Here is an 18,227-nt window from a genome sequence, read left to right as displayed (position 1 = left end):
GCTCTCCGTACCTCCGAAGGGCAACAGCACCAATCTACCAGCTCAGCTAGGATTCGCTGGAACCGATGCCCTATCGCGAACCATCCTCCAACATGAGACAAAATAATATAATTTCCAATCCCAAAGAATAAGGCCATATGATTTTTAAAGTGCCCACTCTCTCTATTATCAGCACAGTACGGATGAATATGGTATAGTGAAGCCAAAGTACTTCTGAAGCTGGTCTTTTACAGCAAATCGTTGGATGAGGCAGTTCTGGGTAGTCATAACAAGGCCTCTGAAGTAAAATGCAGGGAAGTAGAAAGGCCGTATAATCCAGCCTCCCAGCCTATAAAGGAGGACTGGAGTACAGATAACAACTGATTATATTCACAGGCCCTAAGGTGTGGAGAAACAGTATGGTGATTTTTGCCTCAAATTACTGGTTATGCAACACTTCTCTCCAATCTGGCCTTTAAGTGCCTTTTCCAAACTGTTGACTGGATGCTCACATAGCGTTATTTATCGATTGAAGTTTGTGGACCTTTTTTCAAGTGGAAATATAGAGAAAGCGTCATGTGAAAGCAGTCTGTCAAAACAGAACAGACGTTGAGCCACTCATTTTTGACGAGATTTGTTCATGTGAACGGTTCCATTTTGCTAATCATTCTCAATTCAGTGACTTTCCCCCGCACTTCATTCTAGCTTCAGGAACAGAACGTTATACTTTGCTTACACATCTCTTTCCATTCAATTCACAGGTCCAAGGACTTAATCAAGGAGGCCATTCTTGACAACGACTTCATGAAGAACCTTGAGCTTTCTCAGATCCAAGAGATCGTTGACTCAATGTACCCAGTAGAATATGGCAAAGACAGCTGCATTATCAAAGAAGGAGATGTGGGCTCCTTGGTGTATGTGATGGAAGGTAAGGCATTGTGCAAATGTCATGTTAACCTCCCCATGTTGAAGAGAACTCAAGCATGTTGAGTCCTCTCACATCTCACAGAGGAAACCTTTTTTGTGCTTATGACTTCACTCACTTAATAGACAAGACCCCCTTGTTCTGTAGACTGCACTTTCCGTTTTGAAAGATCCCCCTATGTGTTGACCCCCTGTTGTACCTGATGTCTAGTTAAAGAAAGAGCGGAATTAACCCAAACGGAAAGCCGTGTAGTGTATCTACTGTGGGATCTTCATGGTTAAGACCTTCTGTTCTCATCCCTGTTATTCGTCACCAGTTTAGTTAGGAGCAGATCTGGAAACAGTGATCGCCTGGCTTGACCTATAGATGCATTTCCAAGGAAGTGAATAAATGGTCCTCTGCTGAGCTGTTATCCACAATTTTGACTCCCTATGAGAAAAAAGACATTCATGAAGGAATGGAGTGAATCCATTGATGCCAGATGGAATAGAGTAGCGTTTGCCATGATTGCTGTCAGCTGTTCCTTTCCTGTTTGTTGCAACACAGTTTCATAACCACTCCGAAATGTAATGCTATCTTTTTTTTTTTTTTTTTTTTTTTTTTTTTTACCGTTATTTTACCAGGTAAGTTGACTGAGAACACGTTCTCATTTGCAGCAACAACCTGGGGAATAGTTACAGGGGAGAGGAGGGGGATGAATGAGCCAATTGTAAACTGGGGATTATTAGGTGACCATGATGGTTTGAGGGCCAGATTGGGAATTTAGCCAGGACACCGGGGTTAACACCCCTACTCTTACGATAAGTGCCATGGGATCTTTAATGACCTCAGAGAGTCAGGACACCCGTTTAACGTCCCATCCGAAAGACGGCACCCTACACATCTACACCCTACATCTTATGCCGTGTTAGTTCAGCAGAACCAGAACAAAACATGGAGAATGGAGAGGGATTTGTGAAGTGTGTTATTGCAAGCTTTTTTTCATGTCCAGTCTATGTATAGCCAAATGTCTAAACTGAACTGAAACAGTTAAGAGCAACTTCCGTTTGCACTTCTGGTCAATGTTGACTTTAGCCATAAGCAGTGTGTGTTTTTGTTCCAAATTGCTTTTGTCCCAAATATTAAATGGTCCAGTAGTTATAGAACATTGTCAGGAACTTGACTGCAAGATCCTGTTCTCAGAGGACCTGGGTCATTTTTTTGGCAGGACATGCTGTCACTGTCTTGCTGTTGAAAATAAGACTTAAAAAGCCTGTTTACACCAGTTTCTTCCCGGCTCCTTGTCATTTCCTTGTAGCCTAACTTTATGCCACAAGGAGCACTCCACTTTTATTTGAATCTGATAACATGCTTTATGTACTTGACAGAAATGACTGAAAATCCATCTCCAAGTCTACTGAATGCCATGAGTGGTTCTTAGTCACTCTGTTACTGTGGCTCTGTATTCCACCGTGCTGCCGGGTGGTTCAGAGTGGTCCTGAGGAAGCTGCTCAAGCTGATTTCAGAGAACCTGTCTTGGCGTGAGCTGTCATTGAGCCACACTCTGCCATTGATTATGAGTAAGCAAGGCAAATTCCCTAATCTGAGCACAGGTGCCCACCACGGCCGGGCAGAGATTAGCACGTAGGGATGCTGCCTTGATGTGGTTCAAGGTGTCCTCGTCAATGGAGCCATGAAGGATCTGGCAATGGGAGGAACATTTTATTCTTAGAGAAGTTATTCTCCCGTCTGATGGCATTCACCTTGAATGTGCCCCTTCCCGCTACTCTATTCTGAATACACACAATGGTAAAGTCTGAGGACAAGTTCGCTGACAAAAGGGAATTTCTTAAAATTAAATTAAAATGATAAAAACTAATTTGTAGGAATATTGCATTCGTGTGAGGGTTCAGTGTAGGCATTGACTTGTTGAGAGTATCTTGCTGTGTTAGCAGACTGGTTCATTTACTACTGATGGACTTACTTGTTTCCCACCAGGTGGTCTCTCTCTGCATGATGTGTTTTGTATTGACAAGCTCTGTACAGAAGACTCACTTCACTGTGAGATACCTTCTGGCAACATACTGTATTTATAGTTTGTAAGGGCCTATGTAAGTTGAATTCACGTCAAGTAATAACTATATTCATCCACAGGAAGAGCGTTTCAAGTTTGGGCATTTTTACTTTTCTTGTCTGGTAGTCTGAGTCAATTGCAACCATCAAAAGCCAACAGATTATCGCCATCTGATCTCTCATTAACCTGTCTAGGATGAGGGTGCCGCTAGCGGCACTCCCCCCCCACCCCCACTGAAAAACCAGTGCCGCGAAATTCAATTTTTTTTTTTTTTTTTTATATTTCACTTTCACACATTAAAGTCCAATACAGCTAATGAAAGACACAGATCTTGTGAATCCAGCCAACATGTCCGATTTTTAAAATGTTTTACAGGGAGGACACAATATGTAAAGATGTACATCTATTACCTAAAATACATTAGCATAATCCACCATCTTTTATTTGTCCACCAACACCAGTAGCTATCACCAATTCGGGTAAACTAAGATATTTATAGCCCCTAACCAAGAAAAAAACTCATCAGATGACAGTCTGATAACATATTTATGGTATGGGATAGATTTTGTTAGAAAAAAGTGCATATTTCAGGTAGATGGCATAGGTTACAATTGCACCCACCGTCACAAATGGACTAGAATAACTACATAGAGCAACGTGTTTACCTACTTACTAATCATCAAACATTTCGTAAAAATACACAGCATACACTAATCGAAAGACACAGATCCTGTGAATACAGACAATATTTCACATTTTCTAAGTGTCTTACAGCGAAAACACAATAAATCGTTATATTAGCATAGCACATAGCACATAGCAGCCCAGCATTGATTCTAGCCAAAGTGAGCGATAACGTCAACATCGCCAAAATATATAAATTTTTTCACTAACCTTCTCAGAATTCTTCAGATGACACTCCTGTAACATCATATTACACAATCCATATAGAGTTTGATCGAAAATGTTTATATTTAGCCATCAAAATCATGGTTAGACAATGTGAAATGTAGCCCAGCTGGTGAGAAAATGTCCGTGCGCCATATTAGACAGTGATCTACTCTTATACATAAATACTCATAAACGTGACTAAAAAATATAGGGTGGACAGGGATTGATAGACAATTTAATTCTTAATACAATCGCGGAATTACATTTTTTAAATTATCCTTACTTTTCAATACAGTTTGCGCCAAGCGAAGCTACGTCAAAAAACATGGCGTCCTAAGCCACTAACATTTTTCGACAGAAACACGATTTATCATAATAAAAATTTCCTACTTTGAGCTGTTCTTCCATCAGTATCTTGGGCAAAGGATCCTTTCTTGGGTCTAATCGTCTTTTGGTGGAAAGCTGTCCTCTTGCCATGTGGAAATGCCAACTGCGTTCGGGATGAACTGGAAGCGTGCCCAGCAATTCACAGCGTTTCAGAAATAAATGTCCCAAAATCGCACTAAACGGATATAAATTGCTATAAAACGCTTTAAATTAACTACCTTATGATGTTTTTAACTCCCATAACGAGTAGAAACATGACCAGAGTAATATTACTCCCTCCACTAATGCTTGGAACAAGTGCGGGTCGATGTCCTCCAGGCGCATTACGCAGCAAGAAAAGACTTGCTAGCTACAGGGTTTTTTAATTTATAGTGCCTGTGAACGCGCAATCGACCCCATTCAAATCGTCATCACGTAAAGGCATCCAGGGGAAGACGTAAGCAGTGTCCGTATACTCATAGCAATAACAGTGCCCTTTTAACTGACTCCAGATCAGGGGCCAACATTTCTGAAATCTGACTCCATGTCAGGGAAATTGCTGTAGAATGGGTTCTGTTCCACTTAGAGACAAAATTTCAACTCCTATAGAAACTATAGACTGTTTTCTATCCAATAATAATAATAATATGCATATTGTACGATCAAGAATTTTGTGGGAAGCCGTTTCAAAAATTACACGATTAGCATAAATAGTGACAACAGCGCCCCCATCCTCAACAGGTTAAACCATCAGTACATGCTAAAATCACAGGCACAGCGGATCTCAATTGCAACCAACATTAGCCAGCAATTTACCACTCCCTAACGCGGATGTTGAGGTTATCTTTTTGTCTTGATTGCTGCCAACCAGGGGTTGGAACAGAAATTATATTCCAATCGTTTCGTTCTGAACAGAACATTTTTTTTTTTTTTTCCCGTTCCACTGTTCCGACCAGCAAAATACAGTTCTGAACCGGTTTGAACCCCCCAAAAGTACTGGTTTATATGGTTCTTTCTGTTCGTTTTTAAACCTCTGAAATCATTTAGTTTCCCCCCCCCATTTAGCTCAATATTAAATGACTTCACCAATCAGTGTGATTAGAGCAGCTTGCTATGGAGCGGGAAAGCGATTTAATCTGTATAAGAAAGTCATTAAGAACAAATTCAATTTTGTCGTAACAGCATGGTTTAATCATAATGCCAGCCACAGTGTAGGGAGCGAGATGCAACTGAAATTTTGCTGGTGATAAGATGGAGGAAACTTGCCTTTTAGCACTGGGCAGCTTGTTAAGACATGCATTATCTGAATTTATTTATTTAAAATTTTTATTTCACCTTTATTTAACCAGGTAGGCTAGTTGAGAACAAGTTCTCATTTGCAACTGCGACCTGGCCAAGATAAAGCATAGCAGTGTTAACAGACAACAGCACAGAGTTACACATGGAGTAAACAATAAACAAGTCAATAACATAGTAGGGGGAAAAAAAGAGAATCTATATACAATGTGTGCAAAAGGCATGAGGAGGTAGGCAATAAATAGGCCATAGGAGCGAATAATTACAATTTAGCAGATTAACACTGGGGTGATAAATCATCAGATGATCATGTGCAAATGGAGATACTGGTGTGCAAAAGAGCAGAAAAGTAAATAAATAAAAACAGTATGGGGATGAGGTAGGTAAATTGTCAGTAAGCTACAGTAACCTATGCTTCAAAGGGGAGGGGCAGGTAGCCTAAACACACACACACGTTTCTGAGTGACAAGAGTGAGGGCTTTGCATAGGACCTTTGTTAGGATTTTGTGGGACTGGAAAAAAAATGCCTGGAATGTAAAATAACATTATTATACGGTTCCTATGTTTTAAAATAATGTTTCTGTCCCAGAACAGTATAGATCACTTAGTTTCCGGGCTCTGTTCTTCAAATATTGTTTTCTGTTCTGTTCCCTGAACCGGTTCCAACCATTACAGCCAACATTTTCCAAGACTATTTTGCCCTCTGGTTGGTATTATCATCGGAACAACTTTATGAGCAGACCATCTATTTATCTATTTGACAATCGTTCCGTGTAACTGAAACAAAGTATTTCCTCGTTTTCCACTGCAAATCTTCTGTGGCAATTACCTGACACATTGTATGAATGGAAAACTAATTTAGCCTATCTTATTATTTTCTTTGGTTCCAATTGATGTAATCCATTAAATACAACTGTCTTTAAAAGAAAATGGTCTGAGATGTTTTTTTCTCCCCAAATTTGTGGTATCCAATTGGTAGTTAGTCTTGTCTCATCGCTGCAACTCCCGAGAGCCGTGCATCCCCCAAAACACAACCCAACACAACCCGCACTGCTTCTTGACACAATGCCCATCCAACCCGGAAGCCAGCCGCACCAATTTGTCGGAAGAAACACCATACACCTGGCGACCGTGTCAGCGTGCACTGTGCCCGGCCCACCACAGGAGTCGCTAGTGCTCGATGGGACAAGGACATACCTGCCGGTCAAACCCTCCCCTAACCCGGGCGACACAGGGCCAATTATCCGTCGCTCCATGGGTCTCCCGGTCACGGCCAGCTGCGACAGAGCCTGGACTCGAACCCAGAATGCTTGTGGCACAGCTAGCACTGCGATACTGTGCCTTAGACCACTGCGCCACCCGGGAGGCCTGGAGATGACATAAAGTCTAGGTAGGTGAGTTACTAAAAACAAGCATAATAAACTAGCAATGAGAGCATGTCGAATTTGGTTAACAAAACATAGAATTGCTAATTTTCTACATGAGGGTTATTTGATCGAATATAGGTTTCGTAATGGTTAGGTTGATACGAATGCACTGACATACAGTAAGTGGGGGCACGTGGCATTTTGGCAACTTGTCATACAGGACTCATCATGGATATAACTTGTTTTAGCATGGACATTGCCATTGAGGCCTTCCACTATTTTTAAAGTAGTCAACTGGCGGGGATACCTATGACTTGGGAGCAATCAGCCAATGAAGAAGAAGAAAATGTACTACTTTAAAATGGAGATTGCGTCAATGGCACTGCGCATGCTGTCACAGACACTATAATGGCACAGACACAAAGATGAGTACTCTATCTCTATGGCCTGTTGTTCACACGCGTATCTCTCATTTCCTAGAATGGTCCCACCTGATCTCGGCTCCTCCCACCTGCCTTCCATCTTTGAGGACATGTATTTCTATTGTTAGAGAGGTCACTTGACTGTCAATATAATTGATCATCTTTGGTGTTTCTTATTATTGTTGACGATGTTGCCCCAATGCTTGGTCTGGTGTTTAAAGCCCCATGGTTTACACACAGACCTACAGCATCCTAGTGTTAAGATGTGATACGATTTTTTTTCTGTAATACAAAACAATCAACTCAAACTGTATCGGTCACATGTGCCGAATACAACAAGTGTAGACCTTTACCGTGAAATGCGTACTTACAAGCCCTTAAACAACAGTGCAGTTCAAGAAGAGTTAAGAAAATATTTACCAAATAAACTAAAGTTAAAAAAAATGTATAAAAAATTCATAAAAAGTAACACAATAACATAACAATAGCGAGGCTATATACAGCGGGTACCGGTACCGAGTCAGTGTGCGGGGGTACAGGTTAGTCGAGGTAAGTTGTACATGTAGGTAGGGGTGACGTGATAATAAAGATAATAAACAGCAGTGTACAAAACAAATTGATTGTGTGGGGGGGTCAATGTAATAGTGGCCATATGATTAATTGTTCAGCAGTCTTATAACTTGGGAGTAGAAGCTGTTCACGAGCCTTTTGGTCCTTGATACAGCTGCACTTTGAGAGAATATAGGTTTAGTGACAACACTAGAAAGTCATTTTCTGTGTCTCCTCTCACACAGCACAGTCACCAACCTAACATGATCTCATTGACATCTGCATAATGTCATAACCATAATTCGCTTTCCATCATTTATTGAATTAATGAGGTTAATGTTGTATAAATCATTGTGTGGGGATTGAAGGGTCTCTCTGAATACTCAATCTATCACATGCATCCTTGATTAGTTATGTATTTACCATGGACACACAACACCTCTGACATCTTCCTAGAGATGACAAGGGTCAAGGTTTAACACATGCGGTCTCTTCATTAGACTCTATGGAGCAGAGAACAAGATTCAGCATCACTACTGCTGTCAATTAATAATGACCCTGTCACTATTGCTGAATGTTAATGGGAAGAAATACCCTGGCTAATGTGCCTGCGCTCCCAACAACTCCTATCTGGTTCTGGACACAAATAAATAACCAGGAAAAATTGAGAAACCCATTGATATTCTAACACAGTACAGATAGCTAATGACGTGATTGCTTCACTGAGGAGCGAAATGTGTTTGGAGAGAATTTATGTGTGTGAGTGTTTAACACTTTTGGGCAGGGATAAACATTCTCAGCCTTTTCCAACATTTCACAGTCTTCTCCATGGCCCTGTTAAACCCACAGATGGACTCCAAATATAATGTGAGATGTAAACGGGAAGAGATAATTTCCCGAATGAGATTCTGATGATGACAGGGCGCTATACTGTGCTTGGGTGTTTTTTAAAAGAGGATATGACTGTGAAAAACTCATCAATTCTGTTTTTGAAATGGGCACAGATGGAAATTGGCTCCGTCAGCCAACAAGTTACACTTTACAGTCATAAACCAAATGCGCCCAAGCTGTCTCAACATGGATTTGGTTGCATAGCAACCTGCTGGATTCTCACCCTTTGGCAACCCACATGAAATACAATACTACATACTGTAGTATCCCTTGATTATGAGTAGTACTTACTATAGAATGTTGTAGTATACTGTACAATATTCTAGTAAATACTACAGTAATATACTAAAAAACAATAGTCTGCAAAAAACACTACACCTTTTTAATTATAGAAATGACTATATTTTTCAATACTACAGTCTGTGAAAACACTACAGTAAATCCACAGAAAAACGACAGTGTACTACAATCCACAAAACACTACATTAATTACTGTACTATATGATACCATTTCCTTTTAGTATAGCATTTTTACTATAGTTAACTGTAAATACTACAGTATGCACTACAGTTAATACTACAGTGAATACAACAGTAAAGTCTGCAAAAACACTACAGTGAGTATGTAGTTTATCTACATCTACATTAATATACAAGATTCCAGATGAACTGAGACCTGGGATTTCATGCTATAGATCCAATGATCTGAGAGGGTTTGGGGTAAACAACTAAGGCTAATGCAATGGATCAATATATTGTATGGGCAACTGATAAATGTAGCATTTATTTAACTAGGCAAGTCAGTTAATTAAGAACAAATTCTTATTTACAATGACAGCCTACGCCGGCCAAACCGAGATGACGCTGGGCCATTAGACGCCGCCCTATGGGACTCCCAATCACGGGTTTTGAAGAAAAAGTTAATGAATTAACATTGAAAAAAAAAAAAAAAAGTATCTTCACATAAGTGTTATCTTTGAGCTTGACTGTTTAAAAGTGAAATGATGTGTTTAATTTAAGATCCCCATGTTTAGTCCTGTAAATGTCATGTGGTGTGACCACTATAATTTTCTATATTTATTATTTCTGTAATTGTCTCACAAAATACATTGTCATATTATAATTTAGAAACTATTTCAGAAGAAATGCTAATTAATGATATATTGCAAGCAGCCATATTGTGATTCTCACTTGGCAACACTATTTTTTGGGAACTGTCTATATAGAAGTTTCTGTAAAAAAATAAAAACACAAAAATAAATGAGATCGTTATTGTATTTTTTGGGGGGGGAAACGATATTGCATTTGGGAATGGCTAATTAAGCAATATACCACAGCTAAGGGCTGTGTCCAGGCAATAGATTGCCTGGACACAGCCCTTAGCCGTGGTATATTGGCCATATACCACAAACCCCCGAGGTGCCTTATTGCTATTATAAAATGGTTACCAACGTAACTAGAGCAGTAAAAATAGATGTTTTGGCATACCCGTGGTATATACCACGGCTGTCAACCAATCAGCATTAAGGGCTCGAACCACCCAGTTTATAATAGAAGTAAGTTATACCATGTTGACTGAAATGCTATGAAACAAGGTTTAAAGAGGGAATCTAGGATTCAAACAACAACAAAGCAGTCCCTCCGCCACTTTTTCTGGTCAACAGCTGTGGGCTGGAGCTGGAGAAAGGTAACCACTCTCAAATTCATCAACAGAACTATGGACACAATGATTGATCATCCGTGAAATCATGATATCATGTTTTGAACCAATCTCAGATGACCTTTTTAATTCCAGAGGGCAAGCTTTGAAAGCTATTGAAGCAGATCTTAAGGCAATGTTTTCAACTACAGGCCTTGAGTACCCTCAACAGTACAAAAAAAAAGTATGAATGTATGTACTTGTAAGTCGCTCTGGATAAGAGCGTCTGCTAAATGACTTAAATGTAAATGTAAATGTAGTACGCATTTGTATTGGAGCCCCAGACAAGCACACCTGATTGTACTTGTCAACTAATGGCTATGTTAGTAGAATGGCACCGGAGGGGATGGCTGATGTTTAACGTGCTCCTAACCAACTGCAATTTTGTTAGTTCTTTCGTGTTGTTTGTAACTTATTTTTTACTTATTTTGTACATAATGTTGCTGCTACCGTCTCTTATGACCGAAAATAATTTCTGGACATCAGAACAGCGATTACCCACCTCGAACTGTAAGAATATATTTTTTTTAACGAGTCCAATGCGAAGGATATACTGCTTTCTCGGGAATGGGCCCAAATATCTGTCATTTGCGTGAAGAAGAGACAGAGATAAAGGGGGTGAAGGTCGGACGGCCTTCTGAGAATTCGTAGGCGTGTGAGTAAACTCCTACTACCGTCCCTTCTATTGGCCAACGTGCAATCATTGGAAAATAAAATGGATGACCTACAATCAAGATTACACTACCAACGGGACATTAAAAACTGTAATATCTTATGTTTCACAGAGTCGTGGCTAAACGCCGACATGGATAATATAGAGCTGGCCTGATTTCCCATGCATCGGCAGGACAGAATAGCTACGTCCGATAAGACGGGGGGTGGGTTTTGTGTCTATTTGTCAATAACAGCTGGTGCGCGATGTCTAATATTAAAGAAGTCTGCTCGCCTGAGGTAGAGTACCATATGATAAGCTGTAGACCACACTATCTACCAAGAGAGTTCTCATCTATATTATTCGTAGCTGTCTATTTACCACCACAAACCGATGCAGGCACTAAGACCTCACTCAACCAGCTATATAAGTGTCACAGATTCCCCCGGTACTGCTGCTCATTCCATGCACCAGCTCCGGAGGTATACATCACCGTCCTCACTGAACTGTTTCATTACATACACTTGGTTCCCAATCCCCCTGAGCCTTTTTATTCTCTATTTGGTTAGGTCAGGGTGTGATTTGGGTGGGCATTCTAGTTTTTCTATTTCTTTGTTGGCCGGGTATGGTTCCCAATCAGAGGCAGCTGTCTATTGTTGTCTCTGATTGGGGATCATACTTAGGCAGCCTTTTCCACCTTTAGTTTGTCGGATCTTGTTTTTGTGTAGCTGCCTATGAGCAGCCCAGAACGGCACATTTCCTTTTTCTTCTGTTTTGTTTGGTGAGTTTATTATTTATTAAACATGTGGAATTCTACACACGCTGCGCCTTGGTCCAATCATTATGACGATCGTGACAACCTCGCTCTTTTGTTTGGGTTACATCCCTGTGTTTTTGTATACGTGTTTGTTTTGGGCTTCGTCCCCGTGCCTTTCATGGCATGTTGTATTTTGGGTGGAGTATTAAAACCCCCTATTACATATTTCTGCGCCTGTCTCCAATAATTGATACCACGTGACAATAAGGCCGTAAGCAAACAAGAATATGCTCATCCAGAATCGGTGCTCCTAGTGGCCGGGGACTTTAATGCAGGCAAACTTAAATCTGTTTTACCTAATTTCTACCAGCATGTCACTAGAGGGAAAAAAAACTCTAGAACTCTCATCGACAGCGCTGTAGTTGAGCAGGTTGAGAGCTTCAAGTTCCTTGGCATCCACATCGCCAACAAACTAACTTGGTCCAAGACAGTTGTGAAGAGGGCACGACAAGCCTATTCCCCCTCAGGAGACTGAAAAGATTTGGCATGGGTCCTCAGATCCTCAAAAAGTTCTACAGCTGCACCATCGAGAGCATCCTGACTTGTCGCATCACTGCCTGGTATGGCAACTGCTCGGCCTCCGACCACAAGGCACTACAGAGGGTAGTGCGTATGGCCCAGTAGATCACTGGGGCCAAGCCTCCTGCTATCCAGGACTGCTATACCAGGCAGTGTCAGACGAAGGTCCTAAAAATTGTCAAAGACTCCAGCCACCCTAGTCATAGACTGTTCTCTCTGCTACCGCACGGCACTTTAACTCTACCTACATGTACATATTACCTCAATTACTCGACTAACCTTTGCCCCCGCACATTGACTCTGTACCGGTAACCCCTGTATATAGATTCGCTACTGTTATTTTACTGCTGCTCTTTAATGATTTGTTATTTACATTTTTTACTATTTTTTAATTAACGCTGATTTTTCTTTTCTTCTCTGAGCATGCACTTCATAGCCTAAAGACTATGGATCATTTTATTGTGACCACACTAAATAGCCTATAGACGCACTTGATATTGCGCACCCAGTGGAGAATCAGAGATGAGGGGCGGCATCGAGCACACATCGATATATAGCCTAATAAGAAAGCAATTCTAGAACACTGAGAAATATTGACATTTTATTAATTACAAATGACATGAGCCTCCCCTGGACTAGATTGAACAAATACTAAACCCTCCCCTTGACTGAAATTGAACAATCAAGCCATTTTCATCAAGGTAACCATTCTGAAAATGTTCTATTCGTCCCTAATTATTATAGCTCTAGATTGCTGGGAAAATATGTTTTATGTATTTAAAAAATGCACGTCATTTGTGCCCCCTCACATTCTTCCTGCCCGATCTAAAATAATGGGAGCATGGTGCCCCTGATGGCAAAGTAAAATATTAGCAGTTTTCTTAAGGGTTACACCAATTTCACAACACTTTTGTTGTTCCAGTTCAACCTTGGACAGTTGCACCCTATGACATTTTCACCCTTTGACATGTCAAAACTGTAAAACTGTGTAATGCTTTGTGATAAATTGATATGGTGCCAAACGGGGCAGAACATGTAGACATGTGCTGTAAAAATATTTTGTATTGTTATTAACATGTCACATCAATTACCCATATAAAGTATTTGCTATTAGAGAAGTGACTACTAGGACAGCTGCCAGGTGATGCAATTTTCTAGACTGAGGACCACCCACACCTGAATTGGCCAGGTGCTATGCAGATTGGCAGTTGCACACTTCTGCTCCGTTGCAAAGGATTCATTAAAAGTTACCGCCAGTGGTGTTTTGGCAGCTAGCTGATAAAGAAACAGTGTGTGACAAATGCAGCTTGTCAGCTTGTCAACTGACAAAAGCAGGTTGTTACTTTTAATAAATCATTGGCATTGGAGCAGGCGTGCGAGACTAGATTTTTGCAATCTGATGTAAGCCAGAGAGAAACGAAACGTTTCCACACTATGAGGTCGAACTAACACTCTGAAATCGTGAAAATGATGATACTGCCCTTTTAGGGTAAGAGCTTTTTTTTTTAATACTTGAATTTCAGCCTGTCTTGACCTACAGCATGACATCACAATCTGAGCTGATTATTCTGAACAATGTCCAGTCAGCTTTTATTTGCATAATGTATCCTCCTACTAGACGATCCTATTCGCCTATCAGGGCTGTGCATAAAACTATATTTACATTTGTGTCAACACGCCCACACCATCAGACAGAGCATTTCAATGGTAAAATGAGGCTCAGGGAAATAAATGGTTAAACATAGATTTGGAGTTATTGTCACGAAATAAACACACACAGTGATTTATTAGACATACAATGATGACTTAAAAATAAAAAAAAGATTGCTCAGGGGCTTAAACAAGAAAAGCACACCTTACCCTCCACTCTACCCCTTCTCTACCTTCGCCTCTCTTCTCCTCTCCAACTCGCTCTCCTCTCCAGTCTTCATGACATGCTTGACTGTCTGCTAAGTCTCATGTTGTATTCCTTGTCTTAGATGCCTGTCCTTTGTCTCTTTCTTTAAGTAGAGAGCGGCTCCTGTAGGGGGACTTTTCACTGTAATAAGGACTTGATCGATGTGTGCTGATTCCCAAAACGGGGCATGTCGCCAGAGCATGACATTGGGAGTACCATCGTATTAGCAACAGGTGACATATCAAAGGGGACATCCACCTTACTTTATCAGCTTAGCGTAGACGACATGTCACCTTGAATTCCTTAGAAAGACCGTTTGGATGAACACACCCTGGTTCCCTGGCCTGTAGTACAGTGAAAATTAAAGGGGTTTTTCATGAGGCAAAACCCATTAATATGTTTTCTTTGAAGTAAACAGTTCCACTCTTAAGGATTCCATCCTTGTCTAGTAATTGGCAACTATTACCATATAAATTACAATGTTCTGCTATTACCCAACTCACACTGTACCATTGCATACGAGTTAGAATATTTTGTCATTTATGTGCAAATTAGCCCTGTCCAGGAGAGAAGACATAGAAGACTGCACATATTACATGTGAATAGCTCAGTTAATGGATATACTTTATATTTTGGGCTCCTGAGTGGCGAAGCGGTGAAAGGCACTGCATCTCAGTGCTAGAGGCGTCACTACAGACCCTGGTTCAATTCCAGGCGTTATAGCAACCGGCCTTGATTGGGAGTCCAATAGGGCGGCACACAATTGGCCCAGCGTCATCCGTGTTAGGGTTTGGCCGGGGTAGGCCGTCATTGTAAATAAGAATTTGTTCTTAATTTACTTGCCTAGTTAAATAAAATAAAAATAAAAATATACAGTGCATTTGGAAAGTATTCAGACCCATTGACTATTTCCACATTTTGTTACGTTACAGCATTATTCTAAAATTGATTAAATTCATGTTTTTCCTCATAAATCTACAAACAATACCCCATAATGACAAAGCGAACACAGGTTTTTAGAAAATTTAGCAAAGGTATTAAAAATACACAACAGAAATACTTTATTTACTTAAGTATCCAGACCCTTTGCTATGAGACTCGAAATTGAGCGCAGGTGCATCCTGTTTCCATTGATCATCCTTGATGTCACAAACTTGATTGGAGTCCACCTGTGGTAAGTTCAATTGATTGGACATGATTTGGAAAGGCACACACCTATATAAGGTCCCACATTTGACAGTGCATGTCAGAGCAAAAACCAAGCCAGGAAGTCAAAGAAATTGTCTGTAGAGCTCCGAGACAGTATTGTGTCGAGGCACAGATCTGTGGAAGGGTACCAAAAAAAATTCTGTAACATTGAAGGTCGCAAAGAACACAGTGGCCTCCATCATTTTTAAATGGAGGAAGTTTGGAACCACCAATACTCTTCCTTAGAGCTGGCTGCCTTGCCAAACTGAGCAATCGGGGGAGAAGGGCCTTGGTCAGGGAGGTGACCAAGAACCCGATGGTCACTCTGACAGAGCTCCAGAGTTCCTTTGTGGAGATGGGAGAACCTTCCAGAAGCACAACCATCTCTGCAGCACTCCACCCATCAGGCCTTTATGGTAGAGTGGCCAGACAGAAGCCACTCAGTAAAAGGCTAATTAAATTCCGCTTGGAGTTTCCCAAAAGGTACCTAAAGACTATCAGACCATGAGAACCAAGATTGAACTCTTTGGCCTGAATGCCAAGCATCACGTCTGGAGGAAACCTGGCACCATCCCTACGGTGAAGCATGGTGGTGGCAGTATCATGCTGTGGGGATGTTTTTCAGCAGCGGGCACTGGGAGACTAGTCAGGATAGAGGGAAAGATGAACGGAGCAAAGTACAGAGAGGTCCTTGATGAAAACCTGTCCAGAGTGCTCAGGACCTCAGACCAGGGCGAAGGTTCACCTTCCAACAGCACAGTGACTCTAAGCACACAGCCAAGACAACGCAAGAGTGGCTTCGGGACAAGTCTCTGAATGTCCTTGAGTGGCCCAGCCAGAACTCGGTCTTGATCCCGATCGAACATCTCTGGAGAGACCTGAACATAGCTGTGCAGTAACGCTCCATATCCAACCTGACAGAACTTGAGAGGAATGGGAGAAACTCGCCAAATGCAGGTTGTGCCAAGCTTGCAGCGCCATACCCAAGAAGACTCCAGGCTGTAATCATTACCAAAGGTGCTTCAACAAAGTACTGAGTAAAGGGCCTGAATGCTTATGTAAATGTGTTATTTCATTATTTTTAACCTTTGCTAAAATGTCTAAACCTGTTTTTGCTTCGTCATCATGGGGTATTGTGTGTAGATTGATGAGGGTAGATTGACATTGTGTGTAGATTGTGTGTAGATAAAAATAAGGCTGTAACATAACAAATGGTGGAAAAATCAAGGGGTCTGAATACTTTCCGGATGCACTGTTTGCCTGTCAACGTCTCCACTGTATTAGCATGCAAAGGATCTTTTCATTTAGTTTTTCAGGTTCTTATTGACTGTTGTTCCTGCACGTTGGTTCTACCATTTGAACATCTTGCATTAGCACGTAATACATTTTGACATTCTAATCTTTACTTCATGATATCGCAAAAGAGTGTTCGAGTAAAGGTAACTTGGAGAAAGCTGATGTTGAGGGAAGGAGAGAGTCCCACTGGGCACAAACTGGTTGAATCGATGTTGTTTCAATGTAATTTGTCAACATATTGTGATGTGGAACCTGTGGATAATAATTTGAAAAAGTTATCAATATAAACTTGTTTTTATAGTGACATTTCAAACCACTGGATTATGTCATCATAGTAACCAATTTTCAATAGCCAAATCTTGTGAATTTGTACCTTTTGAAATAATGTCAGATATTCAACGTTATATCCACTATAAAAAAAATATATATATAGGCTGGGCAGCACCTCCTACTGGAGAGTTGATCTACAGCTATTAATTTTGTCTCACATCGAGGGTTTTAACCAAACCCAGCCCTGTTTAGCTTTTATATTTGTCGCTGATTACTACCAAATATGCCATCGTGAGAATGATTATTGGGAGATCTCTTAATAACAAAATGTATTCACTGTTGCTATCAAAGTCACGTTAATAGAGCAAATGTTACCATACTTTATTAGTCATGTTTATTTGTATTTTTTTATTTCACCTTTATTTACCCAGGTAGGCTAGTTGAGAACAAGTTCTCATTTACAACTGCGACCTGGCCAAGATAAAGCAAAGCAGTGCGACACAAACAACACAGAGTTACACATGGAATAAACAAGTATACAGTCAATAACACAATAGAAAAAAAGAAAGTCTATATACAGTGGTTGCAAATGGCATGAAGTAATTACAATTTAGCAAATTAACACTGGAGTAATAAATGTGCAGATGATGATGAGGAAGTAGAAATACTGGTGTGCAAAATAGCAGAAAAGTAAATAAAAAAACTATTTGGGGATGAGGTAGGTAGATTGGATGGGCTATTTACAGATGGGCTATGTACAGCTGCAGCGATCGGTTAGCTGCTCAGATAGCTGATGTTTAAAGTTAGTGAGGGAAATATAAGTCTCCAGCTTCAGCGATTTTTGCAATTCGTTCCAGTCATTGGCAGCAGAGAACTGGAAGGAAAGGCGGCCAAAGGAGGTGTTGGCTTTGGGGATGACCAGTGAGATATACCTGCTGGAGCGCGTGCTACGGGTGGGTGTTGTTATCATGACCAGTAAGCTGAGATAAGGTGGAGCTTTACCTAGCAAAGACTTATAGATGACCTGGAGCCAGTGGGTCTGGCGACGAATATGTAGCGAGGGCCAACCCACGAGAGCATACAGGTCGCAGTGGTGGGTGGTGTATGGGGCTTTGGTGACAAAATGGATGGCACTATATTAGACTGCATC

General features: G+C 40.8%; 1 protein-coding gene across 4 annotated transcripts in view; it reads left to right on the top strand.

Moving 5' to 3' along the window:
• Window positions 1–18,227, top strand: part of prkg1b (protein kinase cGMP-dependent 1b) — a 167,323-nt gene that overhangs the window by 33,806 nt on the left and 115,290 nt on the right. For all 4 annotated transcript variants that reach the window (XM_055890652.1, XM_055890653.1, XM_055890651.1 and 1 more), the window contains exon 2: window positions 741–907. In XM_055890652.1, the coding sequence (XP_055746627.1) occupies window positions 741–907 (167 nt within the window). The remainder of the gene's footprint in view (window positions 1–740; window positions 908–18,227) is intronic.

The sequence above is a fragment of the Salvelinus fontinalis genome, chromosome 30 (assembly GCF_029448725.1).
Source record: "Salvelinus fontinalis isolate EN_2023a chromosome 30, ASM2944872v1, whole genome shotgun sequence".
NCBI lineage: Eukaryota > Metazoa > Chordata > Actinopteri > Salmoniformes > Salmonidae > Salvelinus > Salvelinus fontinalis.
This window is presented reverse-complemented; position numbering and strand designations above follow the sequence as displayed.